We start from the raw sequence: 26193 nt of genomic DNA, 5'->3' as shown, positions 1-26193 counted from the left end.
GAGAGCGTGGGGGTGCAATTCAGCACCAAAGGAAAGTGGGAGCCACTGAAGCCACTTAAACTCAGCTTTTGTTTCAGGTGCACTGACAAAATGTGACCCAAAAAAACTTAGGTGAAATAAAAGACTTAATTTTCTGAGGTTCTTCTACCTATCTGGGTCAAGTATCTGCCTGACAGTTGATTTTATCTAGAATTCCAGGGATGATGTTTCTTGTGTAAGTTTAGGAAGGTTTGGCTTGATCTCCTTCTGTACAAAAGGCAATTAATTTTTAAACTCTCAGGGAAAAATAAAAAAAGAAAAAATAGCTTTCATTTCATAGTGTGGTTTTTGATTGGGAATTAAAAAAAAAAAAAAAAAGAGCACACAAGCTGGCAGAAAAATGACAATCTTTTACCAGCTGCTAAAAATATCCTTGAAGTTTGTATTTCAGTTCCCTCCTCCTTTCTAACAGAAATCTTCCAAAAGTGTTTCACAACTCACTATTTGTTAAGCAAACCCCAGCATTCTCACCCACTGCAATATTTACATGGGGAAGTGATGCCATGAGCTATATTGGGTTTGATTTGCACTATTTTACAACCATAACAGCAGCCATGTGGATACAATAAATGTGCACAGCATTCAGAATCAGCTCCAATTTCCTCAAGCAGGAAACAATCAAGCAAACATAGATATTTAACCACAACACATATGATCATTAAAAACTCTCTTTATGTTGAAGTCTGCGAGATTTCTTAAGTGAATCCTCATGGAATCTTGGTGTCCTTCAGGCTGTGCTTTCCCAACCCTCTTCTTTCAGGTTTGAGCCCTACCACAGCTTCTCCACCACCACTCAAAGCAGGGTGACCTGGGACTGTCAGGATTTGAGTTCTGAAAAACTCTGTCCTGCAGGAAAGCGCCAATTTCCACTGTTGCTCCTGTTTCTGGAGGGCTCAGAAGGAGCCCATGCCAGCTCCAATATAATTTTCCAGCCTACAGCCATAGGGTGATCACTCTCTGTGTTTTACCAACAGAAACATTCTCCTCACCAGCTCTAGAACACTCCTGCTAAAATAAACCAGCCTTGTTCAACACAAATATGACCTGGTTTTATGTTGCTGTTCCTGCAGCATGTTCCAAACACAAGTGTATCCCCATCTTTGTCTTCCTCAAAACAGTAATCAGTGTACAAATAACTGGAAAATTCCCTCCACTCCTCCAGGTAGCTGGAAAAAAATAATCAATTTTCATCCCTTTCCCGTAATATTTGTTTTTCTACCATTGAATCAAGTTCTGCAGACTCTTTCCTGTGGTAAGCAAAAGGAGCTCCTGGCCCAAACCCTGCTGCTTTTTGCTGCTTCCCCACCTCCTGTCAGTGACCTCAACTCAGCTGTTCCTTGGGCTACAGAGCAAACCTGGCCAACTGCTGATCTTCCTAAAAAAGACAGAACAGAATAAATCCAAAAAAGAGAGTAATGGTTTAACTGGGTGAGTTAATTGTTTTAGAAACTATTCTAAAGTGGGATAATAAAGTATCCTTGGAGCAAGGAATTACTGGGCAGTGCAGAAATACCTTAAGCCACTCTTGTTTCTCCAAAATATGCAGAGAATTGTAGAGTAACTTGAGACTATCACTTTAACAGTAGTGCAAGCTTAACCTCTTTTTCCAAGTCTCCTAATTCAGGCAATAAAAGGAGTGACACTATTCCCTGCTGCTCCTCAGGACAGAGGCAGACACAAACACGAAGGGACAGAAATAAAGCATTCAAGTACCACATTAAATATGAATATTAGTGCTCGTGATATGACAGAATGCTGAGTTGTAAACTCTGAAAATCCTCAGAACAAATATTTACCTTTAGAAACAAGTGCCTTGAAAAAAAAAAAAAAAAAGAGAGAATAAAAAATTAATCAGAGACCAGTACAGAAAAGCTTGGGTTTGATTCCCAGGCATTGCATCTTCATAATTAATTCCTACTACATTTTAATGCAAAAGCAGCACTGCAAATAAGGAAATTAATGTCTTGAACAGGGCTGATTGCAAAGTAGGAATAGAATTTATGTTAAAATGCTAAAAGCTTCTTGATTTCTCACTCGTAATTTTGAAGTAAAGAGCCGAAAAAGGGGTAAAAGGTTTTTGAGAAGTTGAGATCTCCCTAAAGAAGAGCACAAGGAATAAATAAAATAGTGATAAGAGAGAGGGGAAATGCCTCTGATCTCTGGAGTTCAAACAGATTAACAAAATCAGAACTGCTACCAGGGGGAGGAGGAAGAGGAGGAGGAGGGCTTGGGAGCCTGGGGAAAATGGAATGCAGGGTGGGGAAAGGAAACAGACACTGAGCATTGAGCTAAAGCTGGTTTAGGGTGGAACCTTTTTAAAGCCAGGGTGTAGCCAGGGAGTAAGTGTGTCTGGGTTTAAAGCAATGATTTTAGTTTCCAAACTTGAAAATAACCTGACCTAACCCTTCAATAACAGAAACTCCAAAGTTACTCCTGCAAAGATTGTATCCTAATAGCTCCATTAGCCTGTAGCTGTGGTGATATAGAGAACCTGAATTATTCACTCTGCTAAATTCCCAATATGGACACAGATCAGTGGTCTTGGGGGTCAGGGAATTTGTTTTTTTCCTTTGGTTTTGCATTTTGAGGCAACTCTCAGCCACCTCCACACAGCTTCAGGCACACCAAGAGTTCCAGAGAGGGTCCAGGAACCTGGGCAGCTCCTAAGCCCAAGGAATGCAGGCTAAGCCGATTTTGGACTAAGAAAGAATTCAGGGGGTGGCACAAGAGCACAGAGCTGTAACCCCTCCATGCCTGGCTGCATCACTGGCCACAGGCTAACTAAATATCTCCCCCTCAATTGTAGCAAAGATTTTAACACCTTGCACCATAACTGCAATGTCATGGCTGTAAAAGAAGGTGGGAAAATGCTGTAATTAACTTAATTTTCCAAGTGGCAGGCAATTTGTAGTTTACTATTACCTACCAACACCTTTCCAATGACCTGTTTTAATCCAAAACATCTATCCTGCTTAAGAAGTGATCTTTCCAAAATGAGGCATAAAAAAGGTCCAAGAAACTAACTAAAAGTAGGAAATTATTAAAATTTGATTTATCTGACAACTGAAATTTTAGCCAGCCCAGTTTTCAGTCATGGCTGTAACAAACCATTAACACCTGAAGTTTTCCCATTGCAGCCAGGACTCAGACTATGGCAGGTGGACTGGAGACCCCCTCTCTTCAAAGCAAAATCCATTTAAACGAAGAGTAACTGAATGCATTCTGTCCCAGTGACTTTTCTGGCTGGATAATTTCAACACTGCCCACTTCCAACACTTCTCTTAGCACCTCCTTCAATACATTAATTTTTGTCTTGTAGAACAAAGCAAAAATCTTTAGGAGTTCCTTAAACACCTGAATCCTGAGCACCAACACCACACTCATCTTTCCCCCCCTTTCTCATTTTGCAAAATCTGGATTCCTCTAGTTGGACCAATACGTTTGCCAAATACCACAACGGGAACAGGGGAATTTTCAGGGGAATTACTTATTTAATAATGACTTGCAAATATGAATCAGGGGAAGATCTGAAGATTTGCTGATAAAGGGACAGAGTCACAGGAAGCCCAGTAGCTTGCTGAGAAAAAACCAACTTTGTTTCAAAAATAAAATCATCCTGTACTAAGGCAATCCACACATTCACCTGCCTGTGCTCAGGTCCAAAGACCTCACCTGCAGAAACTTCACTGAGTTCATCTGGAGCAAGCTCTTCCTTGCCTGCCTCTGAAACCTTTTGCAATGTAAGCTCCCAATGTGATCCAACTGCTCAGCATCTGTGCTCCCCAACAGCTCCTGTAATCATAATTTGCTCTCTGGAAACCAGGACAGAAGAAGGGATGGGGAATGTTGAGGAGAGCAGCTGTCTCCAGGCTTCCTGGGGAGCAGAGCTCCTGCAGCAGCACTGCAGCCACACGTGTGGCTTTGGAAAAGCAGCAACTGCAACAGCTCCCCACCAGGAGGGAGGAAACTTGTGCATAATTAAAGATTTTGATGGGGAAAATGTTAAAGGAACTGTGAGCTCTGCAAAGTCAGGAGGATACAGCAAAGTCCTGCTTGTCCTTCCCATGGAGGTCACCACTCTGGGCTTACTCAAGTCCTGAAGCTCTTCTGAACAGAGCACAGCAATTCCAATGCATGTGTTAAAGGAAAGAAAAGAGTTCCCAAACTGTGGTGCCTTTAGAAAGGGCTGCTCTGTTTTTAAAATAATTAGCTTCATTTCACAGTCAATTGGCACACAGAAATTCACTTGCAGCTTTTGGGTGCAAACACTCAGAAGTTGTGTGGGAGTATTTCCTTGGAAATAAATTCCTGAATCATAACTACCATGCTTGAACTAACACATTAATAAAGCTGTCAATAAATTCTCCAGAAGACACCCTTCAAGTGACAGTTTTCCATTACATGAAGAGGCAAAACCAGCAACACTTTGCTGGTTTAACAGTGAAGATATCCAGTCTCTTTTCCAAACACCACCTGATCCTGTACGCCTCAAGATGTGTAATCCTGAAAAACTTTTATCCAGCAAGGTTAAAGGAACAGGAACCTAAGGCAAATAAAGATGCTCAAGGCACAAGACTACTTCTGAATTTCATAAGCATCTTTGACATGAAAACTAACAAAAACTAAAAAACATGGATCTTTAGAAAACCTCTAAAATTTAAGAAAAAGGCATAAAATAAAAGGCAGACCTGTTCTTCTGGCAAGTCCATGGAGGAAATTCTTCTTGGCTCAATTATGAAGAAAGTTATTATTTATAAAAGCCCATCCTTCAGTTTACTTTGGAGTAACTGCTGCTTCAAGTTAATGTGTCTTGATGAGGAAAACATATATTTGAATGTTTCCTACAAGGAATGACAGACTGACATCCTGAACAACTCAAACAGGATGAGAAAGACAAAATCTAATGTGTTTGATGCTAAACAGACAGTCCAAATTAATAAATAGAGACTAGCATGAAAAGATGGTGCTCATCAAGCTTTGTGTTTGACTGACACTGCCCTGAGAAACTGAGAGCTGAATCACAGCCCCAATCCTGCACCTCAGTTTTGCATTTGCATTGTTCTGCAAATCCCATTTGATCATTCTTTCTTGATGAAAAAGACAATCTTCATGGCAGACATTAACAATCTCTTGCAGTTTCCATTATGTTAGATTAACATTAATAAGATTACTCCAGACACTCCTTTTTATTTTAATCTCCAATGTTGTCAGATTCAAAAACTCTCAACAGCACCCCACCAGCATATGGGAAATCAATGGATTCACAAAGAATTTTCTTACCCTTTCAATTTAAATAAAATCTCTGTCTTTTTTTGAGATATCATTGATTTGTATTTAAATAGTCTACTTAAATATTTGTGATGCTTTAATACACTTGCCTGTACTGATAAGAATGTTTTTTTCCCACTGATAACAGCACCACTGCTGAGTGTGAATGAGCTGTTTCAAAAGCCAAGTTTCAATAACTGCAATGTACTTCTTTGCAATGTAACAGGAATTAAATAATCCTATATATAATAGAGGAGTAGGAAGTATATTTTTCATTTGTGAATATCTGTCCCAAATAATCACTGTACTTAAAGGGTGATGCAATGGTTACTTGCAAGTTTCCTCTTCCAAAATGCTGCTGAAATGCAGTGCTGTTTGCAACCAAGATCAAAAGAGTACCTTACACAATTTCAGGAGGAAGACGGAGCTGTGAAGAAGTATTCTCCCTAATCAGCTTTTGCATTTTCAGAATGCAATGTCTGTGTCAGCCCAGCAGTAGACAGGCATTTGTAAACCATCCCAGTGAACTCAGCAAGAACTTTCAGCCTTAGCAAGCAGCACCTTAAAATAACTGATAGGATCAGAAAAGTGAACAAGCCTCAAACAACAGAGAGTTCTAGGTAACTTTCTTTCCTCCCAGTTACTTCTGAAAGAACATTCAACACCCATTTCCTCAGTGAGTGAGTAGCTTTCCATCTTAGCTGTGTACATTGCTGATAGGGATACTTCTAAATAAATGAGGTAAAAGAGAGTGCCAGACTATGAAGTCTGTTTTCAAAAATGAAACCTGACATGACTAAATCAAAGACAACTTCAAGCTGAAATTTAAGCACAGCCCAAATACTTGTTATAAGTGTCTGCACTGTGTCATTACCAATTTGCACACAAGAAAATCAATTATTCTTCACACTTAGGAGTCAAATCTGCAACACCCCTACAGCACTGCTGAATTCCAATAGGAGAGGGAAGAATCTGGGGTACCAAAATCCAGCCTAAGCACTACCCTGTAGCTCAGGATATGAAGTTTGCTGGGAAAAATCTCCCATCTGCTGAATATGGGAAATACCCATGCAAGAGCAGAAGATCTGCTGCTTGCAGTGCCCCAGACAGGGATGTTTTTGGGGTAGCAGGGTTGCTTTTAATTCACAGTGAAAGATCAGCAGCCTCACCTGAGTGCCCATTTGATTTTCCCCAAACCACAGGTTTATCACAACCCGAGAGAGAGAGGCTGTCTGTCTGTGGACAAGGTGTCCAAGGTTAACCAAAACTGAACACGTATGGATCTCAAATCCTTTGAAATCATACTGAAAAAATCCCCAAAGACACCACAACCTGACCTACCACACAGGCGGGGACAATCCCTGCTGCTAAGCCCACATGCACCCATTCCACAATTTCAGGCCCCACAACGCAGAGGAACCTCCCAGTCCAGCAGGGCAGAAATGAGAATTTCACCTGCATTCACCTCTCCAGATGGCCAATCTGGGGAGCCCAGAGCAGCTCAGTCTCCACACCCCCACCTTGTTCCTCATGGACACACTGCTCTCTCCCAGTTGCCACTGCCAGCACAGGCAGCCCCCAAACCTGTTCATTTTTCATTTTGGACAGCAAGAAGTCTTGTTGCTCATTTTTTTCTTTTCTTTTACCAGCACTACTGCTGGAATATTGAAACTCTTCCCCCAACCATCACCATCCAGTTACCCTTTTCCCACCACTGAAACCACCTCCTTTATTGGAAACTGCATTTAAGGCAAGATTTGGAACAAATAATTTGATGTGCCTGCTGACATGCTGTCTCAGCACTGTGCTGAGTCAACCCCTCGAGCCATCTTCCTCTCATCTGAGAGCAGCCACTGCAATTCAATTCCTTAACAATTAGGAATTAAATAATCTAAGTTTCATTCAGCTTCCAGGAATCTCTGCTGTTGTGCACTATTTTCCATAAAGATACTCAGTCTGCACCCAGCTTTCCAGGAGGATCAGAGCTGCAGCTCTGTTTCTGCAGCCACTCCAAAATGGGTTTCACTGCAGGTACCTGTCCAAACCCACATCCCTCAGACAGCACAAGTGATGGAGCTGTTTCTAGGGGATGCCATGGAAAATGAAAAATAGTTGCATGAGAACAGAGACCAAGCAATCCATGCTGAGTCTTCACTCAAAACAAGGATAAAATACATGCATTGCAAAAATTGAGATTCTTCATAAATCACTGTTGCCTGAAATTATCTTGCATTTTTCTTTTAAATGACGTTGTTTAGATTTTATCATCAGCTAATTAGAATAATTACATGCAATTATCTTGCTGCAGCAGATAACCATAAAACATAATAAATCTCAAGACATTTGCGGAATTACTGTTCAATGAAAACCACATTTAAACTCCAATATGTGAGCAACTTCAACCTCCTTTTTCAACCCATAAAGACTTTTAAGACTTTCAGTACTCTTTGTATTGTTTTTTTAATCCAAATTTGGCAACATAAAAGTCTATAATCTCCCACACCCTTCTCCTGCCTGACTTGGTATGCAATGAAACACAGGCTAACTCACAGCACAAAGTTCTTGAAGTCAGCTTGAGAGAGTTTACTAACACACTCCCATAAGTTCTTAGAAAAAAACACCAAACTCCTAGTCCAGAAGCATTCCTGAATCTATTTACTGTCACAGATTAATTAATCAAACGGGCCAGTTATCTTGAGACAAAAAAAAAGTAACTACTGAAGATTCAAAGGAAGTCAAGAAAACAATTTTCTTACTGGCTACACACTTTAAACGCAGCCACTCGTCTCAGACCACAAGCAGTCACACATCAAAATGCACTTGAAGCCATAGCGATGCCTCAGAAAAACATGTTGTTCTTGAGAGTTACCAAACACTTATCCTGCCATTACCAGCAAGAAGCTATGGTGGTTTTCTTACCCAAGAGAAAGTGACACCTGAATATCAGGAAATTCTGAAGATGCTATCGGTAAGACTAAATTACACCTGCGTGTGTGGTGTAATTACCTCATCAATATACAGTGAAAGGAAAATTCTTCAACCTTGACATCAATGTCCACACCTGCTAAAATAAATTCTTTTGACCTTTTCTCTCATTAATTCCAACACTTAGGGGTGGTTTTGGGGTGATTCATGTCGTTCAAAGCCAAAACAAAACCACCACTTTTACAGGAGGACCAACCTCCATTGGGGCTCCTGACTGAACCACACAGTGCTTGGTGCTTCTCTTTTGCTGGCAATACAAGTTTCTACACTTTTGTATTTCTGGCAAGCTCCTATTTCAGAGGCTGATAAGATCATCCCATAAACAGATCTAATTAACTCAACGTTTTCATCCCCAAAAACTGGAAGAATGACTTACTTGGGTCTCGACTGCTGTACGGCCATCCTGAGGCAGGTAAAAGGGGCAGCACAGGAGAATTTGCCCTGCTGTCATCCTCCACTTGCTGTGTTATATGTCTGACAGTTTCTTTGTTTTTCCTGTTCTTCCTGCGGCCCGTGGGCTGCCAGCCATCCCCTCCTTGCTCCGAGAACCCACTCTGTATTGCACTATCCTTGGCAGAGTGCAGCTCACCCCCTCCATAGTGGGACGGGGACACCTGCTCCTCTTTGATACGCATAGACCCATAGCCCATGTCACTAGCCCAGAGAGACTGGGATGAAATGTCTTCGTGGCTGTCTGCTTTTGGTTCTTGATCCTCTTTCCCATAACTGCTCCCTCCCTCGTGGCAGCTGGCAATGGCTGAGTCCCCAGAGGAGTTTGCTGGGCTGGTTCTCCGAGCCAGCCATGGGGATATACTCCTGCCAGCCACCACTGCCGAGATCAGAGCGTCCGTGCTGCTGCTGGAAGGGGCTCCCAGCTCATAATCAACGAGGTCCTCCGAGGCATCAGACTTGATGCTTATGTCCAGAGCTGCTTTGATGAAGTTGTGACAGGCCTGCACGATGTCTGTCATCTGCAGGTAGCTGGCGGCCGACATCACCTCGATGACGTTCCTGCTGGTCAGCGCCAGGTGCGCCGAGTACATGAAGTCAATGATTGCCTTAAAGCCCTGGGCGGTGACAATGTCCAGGTGGGTGACTGTGGCCTGGTCTGAGGTTTTCTGCACCTGGCAGTAGAGGGTTTTGAAGTAGCGGCTGCTGCCCAGGAGGACGTTTTTGTGAGCCTTGAAGATCTTGCCCTCCACGATGATGCAGACGTCGCAGAGGATGCCGTGCTGCCGCTGCTCGTTCAGCTCCCGCAGCAGGTGACGGTAGTGGGAAGCAATTTCCATATCTTCCTTTCGGTTATTCATCTGGAGATCTTTATGTTTCCTCTTCCACAAGTCCTGCAGGGGGAAGGAAATGATAGGATTACAAAATCCAAGACAAGGCTGAGACAAAACCCAGGTTGTACCAAAAGAAGCAACGAGTTCATCTGGGAAGAGTGCCACAAACACAGCTACTGCCTGCAATGCCTCCACAATCATTACAAAATGCACCTTACTTTGGCCAGACTTCAAATAATTTACATTAAAAAGGACTAGATTTGAAGCCAATCCTCCAGTGGCTGGTAACAACCCAGAGCAAATGTTTCTTTAAATTACTACAAACTGTAAAAAAAAAAAACATCTGAAGTAAGCAGAGAAGAACAGCTGTCAGTTTTTACTGTGAATTTGTTGAAATCTGGTTTTGAAAGAGATACTGCACTTGAAACCATGCTCAGATGCCCACAGCCTACTGAGGGGCACACTGTAACACATTTTCCTCAAGGGAACAAGCATTGTGTGCAGCACATAGAGGAGCTGAAATCCTCAAACAGCAAGAGCCAATTGAACCCAGCACTTCCCTTGTTATACTCCCGTGGAGGGGCTGTAAAAATAGTTTAAAAGTCACAAGAGCAACAAGCAAATCCAAGACAAGCTCTAAGTCCCCACCCAAACTAAACTGGCAATAGATAACAACAATGAAATTAACGTTATTTGAAGCTGAACTACTTACAAGCAATACTGTGCAATAAACCTGTTATTTCCTTGCTTTACATCTCCAAGTTTACCCTGCAGCCACCCCCAGATACCGAGTAGAGAACTTCTCATGATCACCTAAAGAAAGGATCCTTACGACCAACATGAAGCTGAGAAAAATTCACAGGGCACTTGAACACCTTTCATAAAATTTGGCAGTATTATCCAAAATAAAAGGCTAGCTGGTGCCAGCAGCAAGGTATCTTTTAAGTTATGCTCCAGCTTATCCTCCTCTTACACCCCTAAACAGAAAAGAAGTCCTAAATGTTGACAGCAATCAGCAGTGTGAGGATTTTCAGATTGAATTTTTTCCAGTTACTATCTTTGCAACTCCTTATTTACCTTTGATGTCACAGCTTTACAAATCCTCTGGCATTCAATTCTGCCATTTTCTCTAGATTATACCACTTTTTTGGAACTTATTATACAGATTTATCTACCACGGAACAGTGGTTTAATAGTCCAACTATTTAAGAGCACCAAGGTGAAGGATAGTTTACTCCTTTCTCTCAGAAGCTTAAAATTTGTTCCAATACAAAAAGTCCCAACTGTAGAATTGATATGAGTGTCCACATGTCAACACACAACTGTAAATTGGACCCAGTTCCAAATGTTGTTATGTGCAGGCACACTCATCAGAAGCTTGGGTTTAGCTACTGGTTGTTACTTATAAAAACAAAACCTCTGAGGTCGTACAGCCTTAAAGCACACATGGTTCAGGGTTAGCACTGGCTTTAAGGAGGAGTTCCCAGCCTGGAGCACCTTTCCAACATGCACAGAGCTCACACACAAGCTCAGCACCATCTGCTCCCACTGGCTCGCAGCAGTGGGCAGCACAGCCGAGATTCAGGAAGTTTCCTTGGCACATTCAAGTGTGTTTCCTGGGCTGTGGAACACAGATCCACAAGTACCCTGCCCCCTTCCCCTGCCCTGTGCTATTATTATCATTGGCAGGAGCAAAATAGCTGCAGTTTAGTCACTGTGGGCTGGAAAAGCACCTCCCAGCCCACAGAACATCCGTGAGGAGGGAACCTTCTCCTAGAGAGACACCTGATGATTCAAAAGTTCAAGCTATGCAAGACTGCTCCAAGCTCCTCCAGTTCTTCAAGGATGGAGCTGCCTCTCTGCAGCCCCAAAAAATCCTAATTTGCAAGGCCAGCTGGTCCCTGATCTTTGAGAAATGTTTGCTTCCCTCTAGAGAGGAAAGACCTTCTTCCTGCAACACAGGCAGGATGAACTGTGTTCATCCACTTCAAACCATGCAGCTTTTCCGCAGAATTAAGCACAGACTGCACAGAGAAGCCAATATTTTCTTTTTTTTTTTTTTTTATTGAACTGAAAGAGGTCAATACCAGTGCGGCTGCACACACCTATTTACCACAGAAATCTGCCCAGAGACCTCAAACCAAATCCTCACCCAGACACCATCTCTGCCTCAAATAAACAAAATAAATCAATGAAAATCAAACCAAGAATCAAGGCTGGGGAGTATAGAAAGAAAAATAAATTAATTTTCAGGTGTTTGGCCTGAAAAGGTTGTGATGGCACCAGCCAGCACAGCATCTCTCTAAGCCAGGCTCTGGAGGTGGCTGCCAGCACTTCCCAACATCTCCATGTTGGAAAGAACCACCTCTTAAAGCAGAGTGACAGCTCAGTTTTGTCTTTATTCCAGAAACCACTACTGCATCTACTTTTAGGAGCTGAAGAGTCAGCTTAGTCCCCTCAGGAAATATGAATTGCCACACAGGATAAAGTGAGCTGTCCATCACCCGTCGTGTCTCCAACAGCTGCCATATCCACACAATTCAGGGGAAGATGGAAGAAAACCTCAGAGCCCACAGTGAGGAAAGGGTCAGAATGTTCTGGATATGGCATTTCCTTTCACTGCTCCTTCATGGATATTAAAATCCATATTCCTGCATGAACTCCAAGGAACTGTGGGGAGGAGGGACAGGAAATATCCTACAAGGGTAATTTTCTCTTCCTCAACTTCATACAGATTAGCATCACAGTATTTGTCAATGTCTCCACTTGCTCTTGTGAATTTATTGCACATTTTTCCTTCTTGAACTGGAAATAGTCTTGAACTGGAAATGGTATCAATTCCTTGAGATTTTATTTCTTCGCTATCTCATACATTTATTCAGTTTAGTTCATTGGGTCAGGTCTCCCCCCCACTGATAACATTCACTTCAGATACATTTTGTCCTGTTTTAAGCTCCTGTGGCAGAAATACAGAATTTCAAATATGTCTCTTGCTACTTTTGGTTTAGACTGGAGCAGTTTGAGGTTCAGGCATTGACATGGATGGATGGATGGATGGATGGATGGATGGATCTCTTGCTCATCTCTTTAGGAAATAGAAGATAAAGTCAGAGAAAAGATACCAGGGAATTTTTACTAAACACAAGGACACAAAAATCTCTGCAAGACTCCTTCCTGACCACTGAGGTGGGCACATTACAGCTCCTTCAAGCAAGCAGTGAGGTGGATACTCCCGTGTTCGCTGTAATCAATAAAATGTAACAGTTTCCAAATCAGGAATTATTACTGTAGATGTCTTGATCTTCCTCTGTCACAAGGTCTGCTCCCTCACACCCATCACTCCACATCAAACATCTGTCACAGCATTGTACCTTTTAAACAAGAGGTCTTTAGGGGAGAAAATTAAATATGCCTCAAATTCAGAGGAATTAATTAGTTTTCTGTCTACCCATGTCAAACCAGAACATCCGTTTAATGTCAAGGATCACCAGGGAATTAATCCAAGTTAAATTTAAGGCAATTTGCTAGTAGTTAAAAATTCAGGAAGCTTTAAAACCCTGTTCTTGTGTTCCAATTTCACATGCTGTTTTGTGGCTTGTTGATGGTTTGTTTTTCTTTTTTTTTTTTTTTCCCTGGTAAGGATATTTATTTCCACTTAAAAAACATTGTGGAAAGATTTCTTCAGAAAAGCTGCACCCTTCAAACTTCTGCAGAAGCAGAGTGAAGATGGAATAAACTGGAGATTTCTTAGAAACAGACCTCAAAGATTAATGATTCTTCTTTTGGTTTATCTCAGGTCTTTTTAGTACATGAAGGCTTTAAAAGTTGAGCATCTACCAGAATTCTTTAGGCCACATGGCCATGACAAAACTTTCCAGGAAGCCAATGAACTAGAAAAGCTCAGCTGAAGATTTTCCACAAAATAAAATTGTAGCAGATCAGGCTTTCTTCATAAGCCAGTTCACAGGCAGTACAGTAACTCAAGTCTATTACTCCTCCAAAAAGAACTAAAAAAAAAGTCCCAAACCAAACCATGGCACTTAACAGCAAAAAGAACAGAAAGTGAGCAGATTTAAGAGTCACTTTCATGCAAACTTCTATAAAATACAGGCTTGCTTTTATTTCTCATATCAGAAAACCCTGGTCTTGAAGTAAGCATAAATAATTTATACAATCTTTAACCCTAGCTAGAGTGAACCTATGAAAGTGGTTTATTTTGCACTGCCAGTACAGTTATTTAAACATTGAAATAGCATCTAATGGCACAGTAGGATTCTAAATCACACTTCACTTCCCATTGGAAAGGTTTTAAGAAGAGTAAATATTTATTTATTGGCAAATTTCTCAGTCCAGGAATGAGTCTCCTAACCAAAATCTTAACATCACTAAAATTAGGGGGAACAAATTTGTTGTAGCTAAATCTTAGTGCATTACTTACATTTTGACAAAAAGTCACAGATGACAAATGAATTGCACAGAAAATCCTCTACAGAGCAGTCCCCTGGGAAATAGTTGGGACAAAAATAAACTTCCTTCCCTCAGAAAGAAAACAGGGGAAAGAAAGGCCTGGAGGGAGGTTTGTTTTTTTGGTTGTTTTTTTTTTGGGGGGGGGGGGATTGCTGTTGTTAGGATTTGTTGATTAGTTACTTTTTCTTTTCTGAGAATGTAAGAGAACTGAAGATTTAAACTACATGGCATTTCATCTGTATCAACTTTCTCAGCATGTTTCTCCACTTAAAACCAAGGACCAAAGGTGAAGAGCACCAAAATGCTCACTAGTGCACTCCTCCACCACTCTGCTCCCTAGAGAAAACATGCCAACTGGAATTTAACCAAAAATGTGTTGTTTCCTCCCCCCTCTCCCTTCAGAGAAAAGTAAAAACAGATTAAGGAAGAAGTCCAATTCACTCCAATGCTTTATTACACAAAAACCCAACAAACACACCCCACTTCTCTGCTTCCCCTGTGTCCTGTCCATGTTTCCACTCCCAAGACATTCCAACATTTTTAAAATTCCTCTGCAAAGGAGCTCTGTAAGGTGAGATTGGGCTTGAAATGCTTCCTTGCACAACAAGACACTGTGTGCATGCAAGTTCCACTTTTATCCAGTTAAAGACAACAGAAATGCACAGGATTCCTACTCCCCATCTGCCCTGTGCTGAAAAGAATGGAGAACAAAACCCCTTAGGAACTGAAAAGAACAGTAAAGGAGAGAAAAAGGAGACTCAATCTTCATGGAGGGTAACTCTGCAAAGACACTGCTCAGGAGCTTCACAAGCACAAATCTCCACAACAGCAGTGTTTTCTCACACCTGTGTTTGAGGAACAGCAGCACACAATTCTGAAAGAGTTTCAATTTCTTGATACTATATAACATCAAATTACATTCACATTATCATCTTTGTCCTAAATAGATATAAGTAACAGCTTACAAAAATGAACAGTTGCCAAAAAAGAAACTCCTTTACCCTATTCTGATTCCTGAAACCAATCATCCCTTGTTTTTTAAGCTGGTCATCCCAACCACAACTCTGAACTGGAGGAGAAGGAGGCAGATGTTTGTAAATAGCTCAAACCAGAGCCTTGGGCCAGAGGGGTCACTCAGGGCTCAGGGTTTCAGGCAAACAAGGAGCAGCACTTCTCCCTGATGAGCAGGGATGGGAAGGTTTAACTGCAGCCCAACACTGCAGGGGCTCATGGGCTGGAAGAAAATAAAAGTTTCACCATTCACCTTGAGAAGAACTATAGAAGTACAGAAAGGGCAGGGATTTGGGAGGCACGTGATTTTCAGTGAACTTAAAGAAAAATACTAATTCCATTTTCATTACCAAACTTGATAGCCCCACTGAATCGTCAGTGATTGCAGGGCAAAAAGAGCCCCAAATCCCTACACAAATTTATCAACATTGGTCTGCTCAGGATTCACTAAAATTTCTCCAACTTCAAGCCAACATTGCCCCATCATAGAGAACATTAAAACAATATCTCTGTTTAGAATCTGTAGCAGACACAATCCAGAAAGTCCATGAGTAAAGTTCAAACAGCAGAGTAGAACATTGCACGCTTCCAGCATTTCACCATCCATTAAAGCTTTGTTTCCACAGTCCAAACAAGAACAAGGAAAATCTAACTCTAGCAGCACAACTTAAAATAGCAGGGAGTCATCATTGAACATTTCACTCTACTCCCAAACTTTAAACCAGAGACTTGGCTGTGGCCGTCCACTTGTCAAACTATCCACCTGAAGTTAAGGGTCAGCCAATGTGCAGGAGATGGACAGCAAAAAAGGGCAATCAAAACACAGGATTTCAGAGAAAAATCCATTTATTAACCTTCATTAGCTCTGACAGCACATGAAGAATTTCAAGAGAAAACCAGGACTGAAAATGAGAGGTAAGTGAAAACTGCTGTCCTCCACATTTTGGGAGGAGAGTAATTAGAATTCAAAATTTAGAAACTGTAAAGTTAAAAATTTTAGAGGGAAAAAAAGACCAGATATGCATATCTTGCTATATTGTTATTAAAAGTAACAAGTGATTTTTGCAGATTTAGTTAATGAAAACATGTAAACTGCAATGTTGAATAAATAAACAAATGAAATCCAAGACAATTACTTCTTACCAGTAACAAACTGGGTTCCAGGTCTAGTGTTTCTCCTACAACAGCTGAGGACATCAACAGCCCCAGGGCAGCACAGGTAGTGCCCTGCTTGTGACCTTCTGACAGCACTGGTGTGAACTCTTGTAGGAGAAAGACAGAACTATGACAAAAAACAAAAACCAGAACAAATTATTAGCAATAAAGTAACAGTGAAATGTTTTGAAGTCCTTTCCCTCCAAACTCACAGTTATGGCATCCTTACTTGTGACTTAATGAATTCCAAAAAAGTCAACTCCAAGCATATCAATACATTGAAATTAATTAAAGTCTGGCTACCTATTTGTAATAATGTAAACAAGAGTTACTTCTTAAAGGTATGGGAACAAAAAGGTCTAATTTTAGCTACTAAAACTTCAAGCAGACCCTTGAACAACAGGGTTTCCTGTTTGGGAGCTTTTCAAAACATTCTCACTTTAATGACTCTTTAAAGAGACTCACCTTATCTGACCTATAAAATCCTGAGCTTTAAAAGCTACCAGAACAGCTCCTGAAAGAAATTTGCAGTGGAACACTCAGGAGAATTTGCTCTCAAAATGTTTAGCTGCCACTTTCTAGTGGCTGACACCAGCCACTGGAAAGAGACCAAACAATCTCAAGATTTGTAAAGTTTTGTGTAAAATACAAATATTTAGGTATAGTAAGCCACATTTACAGACAGGCTTCTCAGAGAAAACCTGAGTATTTATGGTTACAAGGTACAAGGAGTAGGAATAGTTCAACTACACCAAGGCTTCTGTCTGTGAGGACATATTCACTAAAACTATCATCTTAGACACCTATTTTTCTTGTATAAAACAGACTCTTTTCTACAGAGTAGCATATACACCACACTGGCAACATTTAAAATCTAACACTTCTGAGTCTACTTTATTCAAAACTTCATATTGTTAGTAATAATAAAGTCCTTTTTGATCTCTGCATTCAAACATCCTCAATACACAGATTAGCTCTCTTAATGAAAATAAGCTATAAATCAATATTGGTGATTTCAAGACTGACCTTCTGCAGTAACAGATTGTGAAAGGAAACATCAGAAGATAAAAGTTAAGGAAGCTTTTCCAACACAAATTAATGCCATTATAGAAGGTGAAATAAAATATCAAATAAACAAACAAAGTAATTAGGAAAATCCAAGCATTCTTATGGCAAACTGCAGAACTGAAAATCTTGAAAACAAATATGACCCAATTGAAGCAAACACCAGTGACTTTGTTCTCTGTTTCTATTCTGGACTGCCAAGTCTTGCCTTTCTCTATTTCTGATTGCTTCTCCATAGCAATTGTTTTGGCGAGCTCCTTTTAGTGCTGTTATTTGGACAGTTAAGAAAAAATAAAGGAGTGAAGTGAGGGAGCCAGAGCAACCCAGACACACGGGAAACTACTTTGTTAGCAAAGTGTAACAAGGTGTATGTATTTCTACTGTTAAAACTCTCACTTACACCTGTCCCAGAGCACAAAAAGAGCCAGAACAGATTGGTAAAAATGGCAAAGCTGAGCCCTGCACTTTGTCTTCTTTGCTTGGAGCTCTGCACCTGTTTCCCTGTTGTGATCGAACAGATGAGAACTGAGGGACTGTGATGGATGGAGGCACCTCTGCCACAAGGAAGGAGCAGAACAGCCACAGGTATTTCTCCAATTCTTGCAGATGACCAAGATTTCTAAATGAGCCTTTGTTATAATTGTTAAGTCAAGTTTTATGAGGAAGTTTCAGCTCCCATAACAATGTTCTCTCCAGGTCCCCTTTCTCTTTCCTACACCACATGACAAAAATATCTTTGAAATGCTGAGAGCTTACCGATACTTGAAAGTGTTTCCTGTCAGCAAAAATAAACCTTGCAATGTTTCACAGCTGGACAGTGCATGTTTCAATGAAGAGAGGAGAATGGTCTCTGCTGAGAAGCTCCAGAAGGTTCATCAGATGTCCTGTGTTTGGGAATGGAAAGAGTAGGAGGCAAAAATTAAAATCCAAATTTTAACTCAATGCAAAGCCCTTCAGTGTCACACAATTACAAGCAATGTTTAAAATAACTGCACATTTACAACACTGTTTGCCATTTTAACAAGCAACATTCTGATATATTCCTATAATTAATCACACAGGAAAAATTATTTAGCCCTTGTATTAATGTAAAGAAGGAGTTTAACATACCAGTATTAAGACTGTCAACAAATCCTGACTATGCTTCCAGAAGTGCTTTGAAAATGTCACTCTAAAAAACCAGCAGTTTATAAAAGGATTTAAAAAAAATTTAACAACATAGTTTCAGTTGACATGTAAGTTTCAGTTAATGTTTCTGTGCCCTCTGCCACCCACAAGCTTTAAATGGGGTTGGAATTAATCTCACCTCATGGTTATAGTGATTCCCCTCCAAACCAAAATATTTGCCTAAGGTTACAGAAAAATCATGTGTCCATGTTGTGTGAAAGGAACACATTTGAATTTTATTCCCATCCGGCTAGACCCAATCACAGCCTTCAAAAGCCAGCAAGGACCCCCAGATTTTAACCACAAAGGTACTGAGGAAAGCACTTTGCTTCTCTTGCAAACATAGAAAACTTTAAAAAAAAACCCCAAACAAACAACCCAAACACAAAAATGAAGAGGTAAATAACTAACAGAAGCTTTACTTTCCATGCCTGTAAAAGCTATGCACCTGAAATGCAATATTCCAGTGGGTAACAAGTTGCTGATCCCACAGGATGCACCTTTGCACCAGGGCACAGGTGTGCGCACCCAGTTCCAGCTGCTCGCCCGCAGAAATATTTCCACTGCACTTGCATTTCCTCTGCATTTCCCTTATTCATTTCCCCAGAACTTCCAGCTCTGTCCATCTGCCTGTCTCCCATCCTGGTACAATAACAGTTGCTCAAATCATTCCCCTGTTTTTGATCTCTGCTCCCTCTCTCATCTGGGTGCACCAGAAGAACAGACCCAACACTACTCATGACATGGACCCTGTAGAACACAGCAAGAACTTGGCAGAACTGGCACAGGGTACCAGGCTTGAGAAGCCTGGTGACATCAAAAAAATATAAGAATTTAACTCCAGATATATCTGCTAATCTAGCAGCAAAGATTAAAAAACAACCTGAAAAATTCAAATGCCTGTGGCTCACATGACACTTACCTGTCCAAGTGCCATTAGATCTCCTTAAGATCTCCTACAAGATCTTAAGTTTTTACTTTAAAAAGACACAGAGGAAATCTAAGCAAAAAACCTCTGCCCTTGTGCATCTATTAGTCAAAAAAAAACAACATAAAAAGTACCTTAAAAAAAAAAGAGGATTAGAGAACTGTAAACTTTTCACGCTGGGAATTGCCCTGAAGAATGGTTTCCCCCAAACTTTCTCATTGGTTTTTGGCTTTTGAATCAGGGGATCTTTGCCAAAGTTCCCAAACTCAATATGTAAAAGGGGAGGGAGCCAAAGGAGGAAGAATCACGAGGTGATTTTTAAAAAGAAGAAAATCGGGGGTAAAAACCAAGAGAAAGATCACCTAAAAGACAGAAAAGACACACAAGGAGTCATGAACAATCTAAGAGTAAAAGAATCAACCAAAGCAAAACTAAAGATAACACATGAAGGGCTCTGAGAACAACCTAATTCTGTTTGTGTAATTCATGGGACAAGCCCTCTGTGCCTTGGGTAAGGATCCTGGTTTACTTTTTAGCACAAATCTCATAATCCAGATTTGAGGAAAAAAAAAAAGGGTGGGGAGGGAGTGAAGCCAAGAAGGAGACATTGGTAACAAGAAGGAAGTCAAAAAGCTCATTTTATATTTAGCCACCACCTCATTCTCCAGTCTTATAGTAGCAGGACTGTTAAGAGCAACTGGGCCCTGACTACTTCATTTATTGGCACTTAAATTAGTTGGGTTTGGATATTTTAAGCACCTAATGTCCAACACAGACCATTGATTCTTCTGTTTCACGGCATGATCTGAGCACTAGTCAGGAAGGCATCTCCTCTGATGCTGTATCAGTGCAAAAGGTGCAAATTTTGTTTAACCCTTTTCTCTAAGAGAGTGAGCCAAAGCCCTGAAATACTGAAATATCAGCTTTCTGCAGAGCCCTTCTGCATGGGGTGAGAAATACCAGGAAGCAAACTCACTTGGATGGAATATGCAGTTTGTTCAATACATGGCAAGGAAATAATTAGGAAAGATAACTAGGTATTTCAATATACAGAGGTATAAATATATTCTTTAATATACAATACCCTGCTCATTTTCTAAGTAGGGTTCTTGGGCAGGTGAGGTCCTGGTACACACTGACATTCTCCTTAACAAGTGTATTTTAGTTCACACACAAGCTCATAGATGTCTTTGTAGAGTTTTTTTGACACCTTGGTGCCTCTTTCCAATACAGGAGATGCCAACTCAGAGTCACTATAAAGCAAACACAGGACAACTTCCAACTTTGCAGGGTGTTGTTCTTCCCAAGGGCACACACGAGTCAAGTGAGCAGCAGGACAAGATCATCACTGTCTGGGCTGGAATAAAAGCCAGCCACATCCCCAAAAATCAAGGCAAAAAGGTGAATTTCAGCTCTAATCCAGCATCTACCTGTCACATTTCAGCAAAGCCACCTCTGCCCTCCTGTGCCAGGGACATCCTTACCTATGCACAACTGAACTCTGCCAAGTGGGAACACATTTCCATCTCATTGGAATGGCTGTCAAGGATCTCACCCTGTGCCCAGGAGCTATTCCAAACCAGCAGCTCAGCAGCAGCCTGATGTTTCTTAAATACAGGGGTATGAAAGAAAGTTAAAGCAACTGTTCAGAAAATAACTGCACCACAGCTGACTTGGTAAGGGACAGCAAACCCCACCCACAGCCTCTGGACTCCACCACATCCCAGAGGGAATTCACCCAGGACTTCACACTGGTTTGCCTTTATGAAGAATAAGCACTTTTAGTACAATTTTTCACCAGGACAACTGAAAATGTTTGGGAGAGCTGAGTAAACCCCTGTTTCAGAGAAGGGGAAATGGGTAACAAGAAGTTACCCACCAGCACATTCAATCAAAGCTGGAGGATGGGAACTGAGTCCCAAAGAGCAGCTTTCCCTCTAAATTGGACACTCTTGTGCATCCAAGGCAGCACAAATCAGAAATCTATTGATCTGTTTAGGGAAGTTGAGATTCTTCCCTCTTGCAGCTCAAGGAAAGAAGCCCCACATGAAGTGATGCAGGCTTTTATTTCTCATCCTGTCTAAAGGAGTGCAGATCCAGAGGGAACTGAGAAACCCAACTGAAGGATGTGTTTAAGGGGGCTGCAAACACAAACACACAAAAATCCTCAGGAAGGGAATAAAGTGAAGTGAAGCAGCAAATTTTAACACTGGAGCCCTGACTGTTTGTGTGCTTGCCCAAATATCATCAAAACTCCCACGGAGATGCTTTGGGGATGCAGTAGGATGGCAGGATTTCCTACGGACCAAATTCCTGCCTCAGGTCCTAACATGACCCCTGCTCTGTGCACACAACCTGCTCGCTTTCACTATGAACACACTCCCAGTTTCAAATATCACACACAGAAAACACAGGTGAGCTCCACACTTCAAAACATTCCAGCCTAGTGCAAGCCAGGAGCGAAATATAAAAATGGAATTAATCTCTGTGTGTAAAGTGTCTGAATTTTCCAGGGTAGTGCTCCCAGCCAGGAGTGGACACAGATTGCTGCCTCCTGAGAATTATAACAGACATGTGGGATAACCATTACAACTGCAGGTAGGTCTTCAAAGACTTCAACTAAACCCTCTCTCCCTGCCCTTCTGTTTGCCCATTAAAATAGGAGCATGGAAAACCCCTGTGAATGCTTTTTTACCAATTTAGGGGGAGTCTGGAAAGCGTTACAGAGCGCTCTGGAGCAGCCAGAAAAACCAGCAACACGAAGGGGAAAATGTCCTGGGAAAGGTTGAGCTGTTTATGAAATAATTCTGCCCTGAAAGCAGGCAGTGGCAGTTTGGATTGGGTGTCAGCCTGCTGCTGCTGGGAGGAGAGGAAACTTTGCTTAGAAACTTCAAAAACACGGATCTAAAAAAAAAATAAAAAAAAAAAAAATCCACCCAAGTGGATAGCAAAGACAAAAAGAATATGCTGAACCTCACAGAAACACAGCACATCACCAGAGGAAAAGCAGGCAATTAAGAGATCTTCCAAACATGAGGCATTTTTCCTTTTGACAGAGGGCTGCTGGGGAGGGGGGAGCTGCTAAACTGGTTTTCCTCAAAGCACTTCCAGATATTAAAAAAAGGAAAAAAAAATCCTCTCGCAAAGAACATATCCACTGTTGTACAACTGTCCCAGAAAACAAAGACCACGGGGAGAAAGTGGCCCATTTTCCTCCGAGAACCCCAAGTACAGGTCATGTTTTCAAAGGCTCAGTCCTAGACACCCCAGATCAGAGCAGCATTTCAAGCACAGAAATAAACACCTAAGGTGAGAGTTACTAGAATGCCCCGTTTTTGGTACCAGCCTGAAATTGACTCTGAAATTGCACCCAGGCAAACACACAGCCTCTGAAAACAACCGCGAGTGAAGTTTCACTGTGAGTGAGTTTCCCCCTCCTGGACACGCTGCATCAAAACCAAAAGATTCGTTTTCTATTTCAGTTATCCCATGAACGCACCAAACCACGGGATATTTTTCAGCAATTTGGGAGCCCCCTGAATCCTGTCCTGTAGCTCATTCTGCTCTGCCTGCTCCCTGTCAGCTCCCAAGAAACACCTCAAAGCTGTAATTCTTCACCACATGTTGAAAATATTGTGACTAATAATACACTCCACCCATTTTTTTTCCATCACTAAGGATTTCAAAATATGAAACTTGACAAACAGTGAGAGAGTTTAGAAGGGGAAAGTCAAATTTTATTTCCAATTAAAAGAGGCTTTTAAAGCATAAAAGTGAGGTATTGATTAACGTGAAAGAGCTATCCAGTCACAGAAAGCTTCTTCTTCAAAAATTATGTTTTTCTCACTATTCTTGGGTATCACTGCCTTTTCTTATAATCCCCACAGGGAAATAAAAAGAGAAAAAATACTCCCTGTCTTTTTTGAGAAAACACATTTAAGGCATTAGTAGCAGGGTTGATCTGTGCATACAGAGAACCCACACTCAATAAATACTTGATTGAGTCCACAAACTGAGACCTACATCTCAATGACAGCAACTAAATGCTAAAAATGATACCAGTGATGCAATTAAAACGCATGCACGAACTTTGGTACAGGTGTCTACAACGCCACTGTTTGCTAAACACATCTCCTAATTAGCATGGCTTTAAACAATGCTGATAATAATCCCGTTCTGTAAGGCTTGCCAAATGAATCATTGAGATTGCAAAATAAAAACCATGAGGAATTCATTAAAGAGCTGTTAAACTCTCCTTTGTTTATCTTTCCCCGGTCAGGTGTAAAAATAAATAAATATGGGTTTATGTCTCCGGATTCCGTCCGAATGCTCTGCTCCACAATAACGTGCCGGGGAAGAACCTCCTCAGGAGGTACCAACATTTTTTTTTTTTCCTCTCCGTTTCAAAAGAGAAATCCTCCCACTATTACAGTCCTGAAAATCTGCTCCATTCTCTATTTGTCATCTGGGATTGAGTTATCAGACACTACTTGTATTACTTTGGGAACTGACATGTCTATTTACAGAGACACAAAGGCAATCCAGCAGCACAACCCCTGCTTTTCCCAGCACCTCTCCTTCTCCCCTCTGCCAAATTCTACCAGCACTTTTTTCTGGGGAGAGGGGAGGACACCTCACTAGTTTCCCAGCATGACAGAGAACATTTCCAGCCACTTTTGCACTTGTTACAGCCTTATGAAAAATCACCTATATCCCCCCCAAAGGAACAGCATTATTCTTTCAAGGCTTTTTTTGTTTGTTTGCTTGTTGGGGTTTTTTGTATTTCTTTTTTTAAAAGAGGGTCACTTCCCCCATTTCAGCCTGCAATTAAAATGGAGGCAAGGCCAGGCGATCTATGTCTGGCTTTAGGGGGAGACAATAACCCAAAACAGGCCTGGCTTTAAAAAAAAAAAAAAAAAAAAAAAAAAAAAAAAAAAAAGAGAGAGAGAGGAGAGAGGAGAGGGAGAAAGAGAAAGAGACACGCAGAAAGAGAGAAATACAACATGCTTCACCAGTATTATTACCTCATCCCTTTTTCCAAGCAGTTTTGAACCACACTCCTGACAAACTCTTGGTCCAACTTGCACGGATGCTGGTTTTTAGGGGGCGGAAAGGGTTTTAATGCTGGAGCCGGGATTGAGGCTGGCTATCCGCAAGTGGAGCTGCTGTTAAAATGCCCCCTTGTCTCTTCTCCTCTCCCTTGAGCTGGGTGTTGACGCAGCAGAAATTACCAGCTGGAAAATTCCCCTTTTGGAGGTTACGGGGAGGAGGGGGGGGCGGGCGGAGGAGCGAGGGGAGGGGAGGGCCGGGGGAGGGGGGTTAAACCCGGCACTTACCAAGTTAAGCCATCCACCCACACCAAATAGGACATCGCGTCCCAAAGAAGGCTCCGTGCCCCCCTCGGCGGGCAGGGCGCGACCGGCCGCGCTCCCCCCGCGGCGGGCGGCCAGTGGGGGGAATAGCGGGGATAAAAACGGGGATAAAAGCGGGCATAGGGAGCAAAACGGGCATAATAAGGGCGATAATAACGGGGATAACACCGGGGCGGCGGTGCGGGAGAGGCGGGGGGGCTCCCCGCCGCCCCTCGAGGGGTGGGGGGGCGGCCATGGCGACCCCCGCTCGCCCCGGGGGGCGGGGGGCGGCGCGCTTACCTGTGCCCCATGGAGGAGAGCGGGGTGTCGGAGCGGCCGGAGCGGTGGCTCCGTCGGTCACTCCGTGCCTCTCCTCCCGGGTGGGGAGGGGAAGGGGAAGGGGGGGCGGAGGGCGGAGGAGGGGGGGGGGGGGAGAACCCGGCGGAGGGGGGGAAGGGGGGGGCGCCCGGGCGCGCTCCCGACGCTCCCTCGGGCGCGCGGGGCGCGAGCCCGCGGCGGGCGGGGGGGGCGCGGGGGGGCGGGGCCGCGCGGCGCGTGCCGGCGCTGTCCCCGCCCACTCTCCCCCAGCGGCGGGCGGTGATTGGGCGGCGACCTCTCAGTCGGCCACGCCCCCTCGCCACGCCCCCTCCCCTTGCGCCGGGGGAGCGGGGGCGCCGCCGGCGGCGCTGCCACTGCCGGACACCGGAAGTGAGGGAGGGCGGGGGCGCGCGGCGCGCGGGGCACGCCGGGACAGCGCGGGGGCTGCGCTGAGGCGGGGGCGGCAGCGGGAGCTCGGGAGCGCTCCCGGTGCTGGTGCCGGTCCTGATCCCGATCCGAACCCCGCTCCCGCTCCGGACCTCCCCGGCTGTCTCCTGCCCCCGGCAGGTGCGCCTGGCTCTGGGAGGGGCGGCTGTGCCGCGTCCCTTAAGCCCTGCCGCGGGATGGAGGGCGGCGGGTACTGGAGCGGGGCAGCGCTGCAGCCTCGTCCGGACCTCGCAGAGAGAAACCAAAATCACTTTCCCCCTTTTGTACGCACTGAAGTGTATTTCACACAATGCCCTGAAACGAAATAATGTGAAATAAGCGCAGTTCAGAACCCCCTGACCCGTAATGGCCAGAGAGCGAGGCCGGTGGTCGGAGAGGGATGGAGATCAGAGCGATGGAGATCAGAGCCAGCTCCGCAATGGAAAAGCTCCCGCTGCAACAAAGGACAGGGCTTTGCCCTTTTGACTGTCGCGCTGAAGGATCTGACAGAAAGTGCCCTATATTTCAAAGGACGGAGCTTAACAGGGCAGGATAGGTCTGGAGCGTGGGGGAATTGGCGCGATGGCTGCGGCGAGCGGGGACCGCTCTCGGGGCTGTGTGCGGTCCCTGGGTTGTGAAAGCAGGAGCTGCTCCGGCAGATAAAGCGCTTGCAAACTGTTTAATCAACATCTGCGTGCTGTGATTGCGCCCGAAATTGGGGAAATACATG

General features: G+C 43.0%; 1 protein-coding gene across 2 annotated transcripts in view; it reads right to left on the bottom strand.

Moving 5' to 3' along the window:
- ZBTB46 (zinc finger and BTB domain containing 46) overlaps nt 1-25116 on the bottom strand; it is a 48477-nt gene extending 23361 nt beyond the window's left edge. The window contains exons 1-5 of one of the 2 annotated variants that reach the window (XM_059481028.1): nt 24705-25116; nt 24393-24602; nt 18030-18157; nt 16197-16335; nt 8669-9635 (exon numbers count right to left, since the gene is read on the bottom strand). In XM_059481028.1, coding sequence (XP_059337011.1) covers nt 8669-9635; nt 16197-16250 — 1021 coding nt within the window. In that variant the 5' untranslated portion in view covers nt 16251-16335; nt 18030-18157; nt 24393-24602; nt 24705-25116. The remainder of the gene's footprint in view (nt 1-8668; nt 9636-16196; nt 16336-18029; nt 18158-24392; nt 24603-24704) is intronic. The other variant, XM_059481029.1, reaches the window with a different exon arrangement.
- Between the last annotated feature and the right edge of the window lie 1077 nt (nt 25117-26193).

Source organism: Ammospiza nelsoni, chromosome 12 (assembly GCF_027579445.1).
Source record: "Ammospiza nelsoni isolate bAmmNel1 chromosome 12, bAmmNel1.pri, whole genome shotgun sequence".
Lineage (NCBI taxonomy): Eukaryota > Metazoa > Chordata > Aves > Passeriformes > Passerellidae > Ammospiza > Ammospiza nelsoni.
This window is presented reverse-complemented; position numbering and strand designations above follow the sequence as displayed.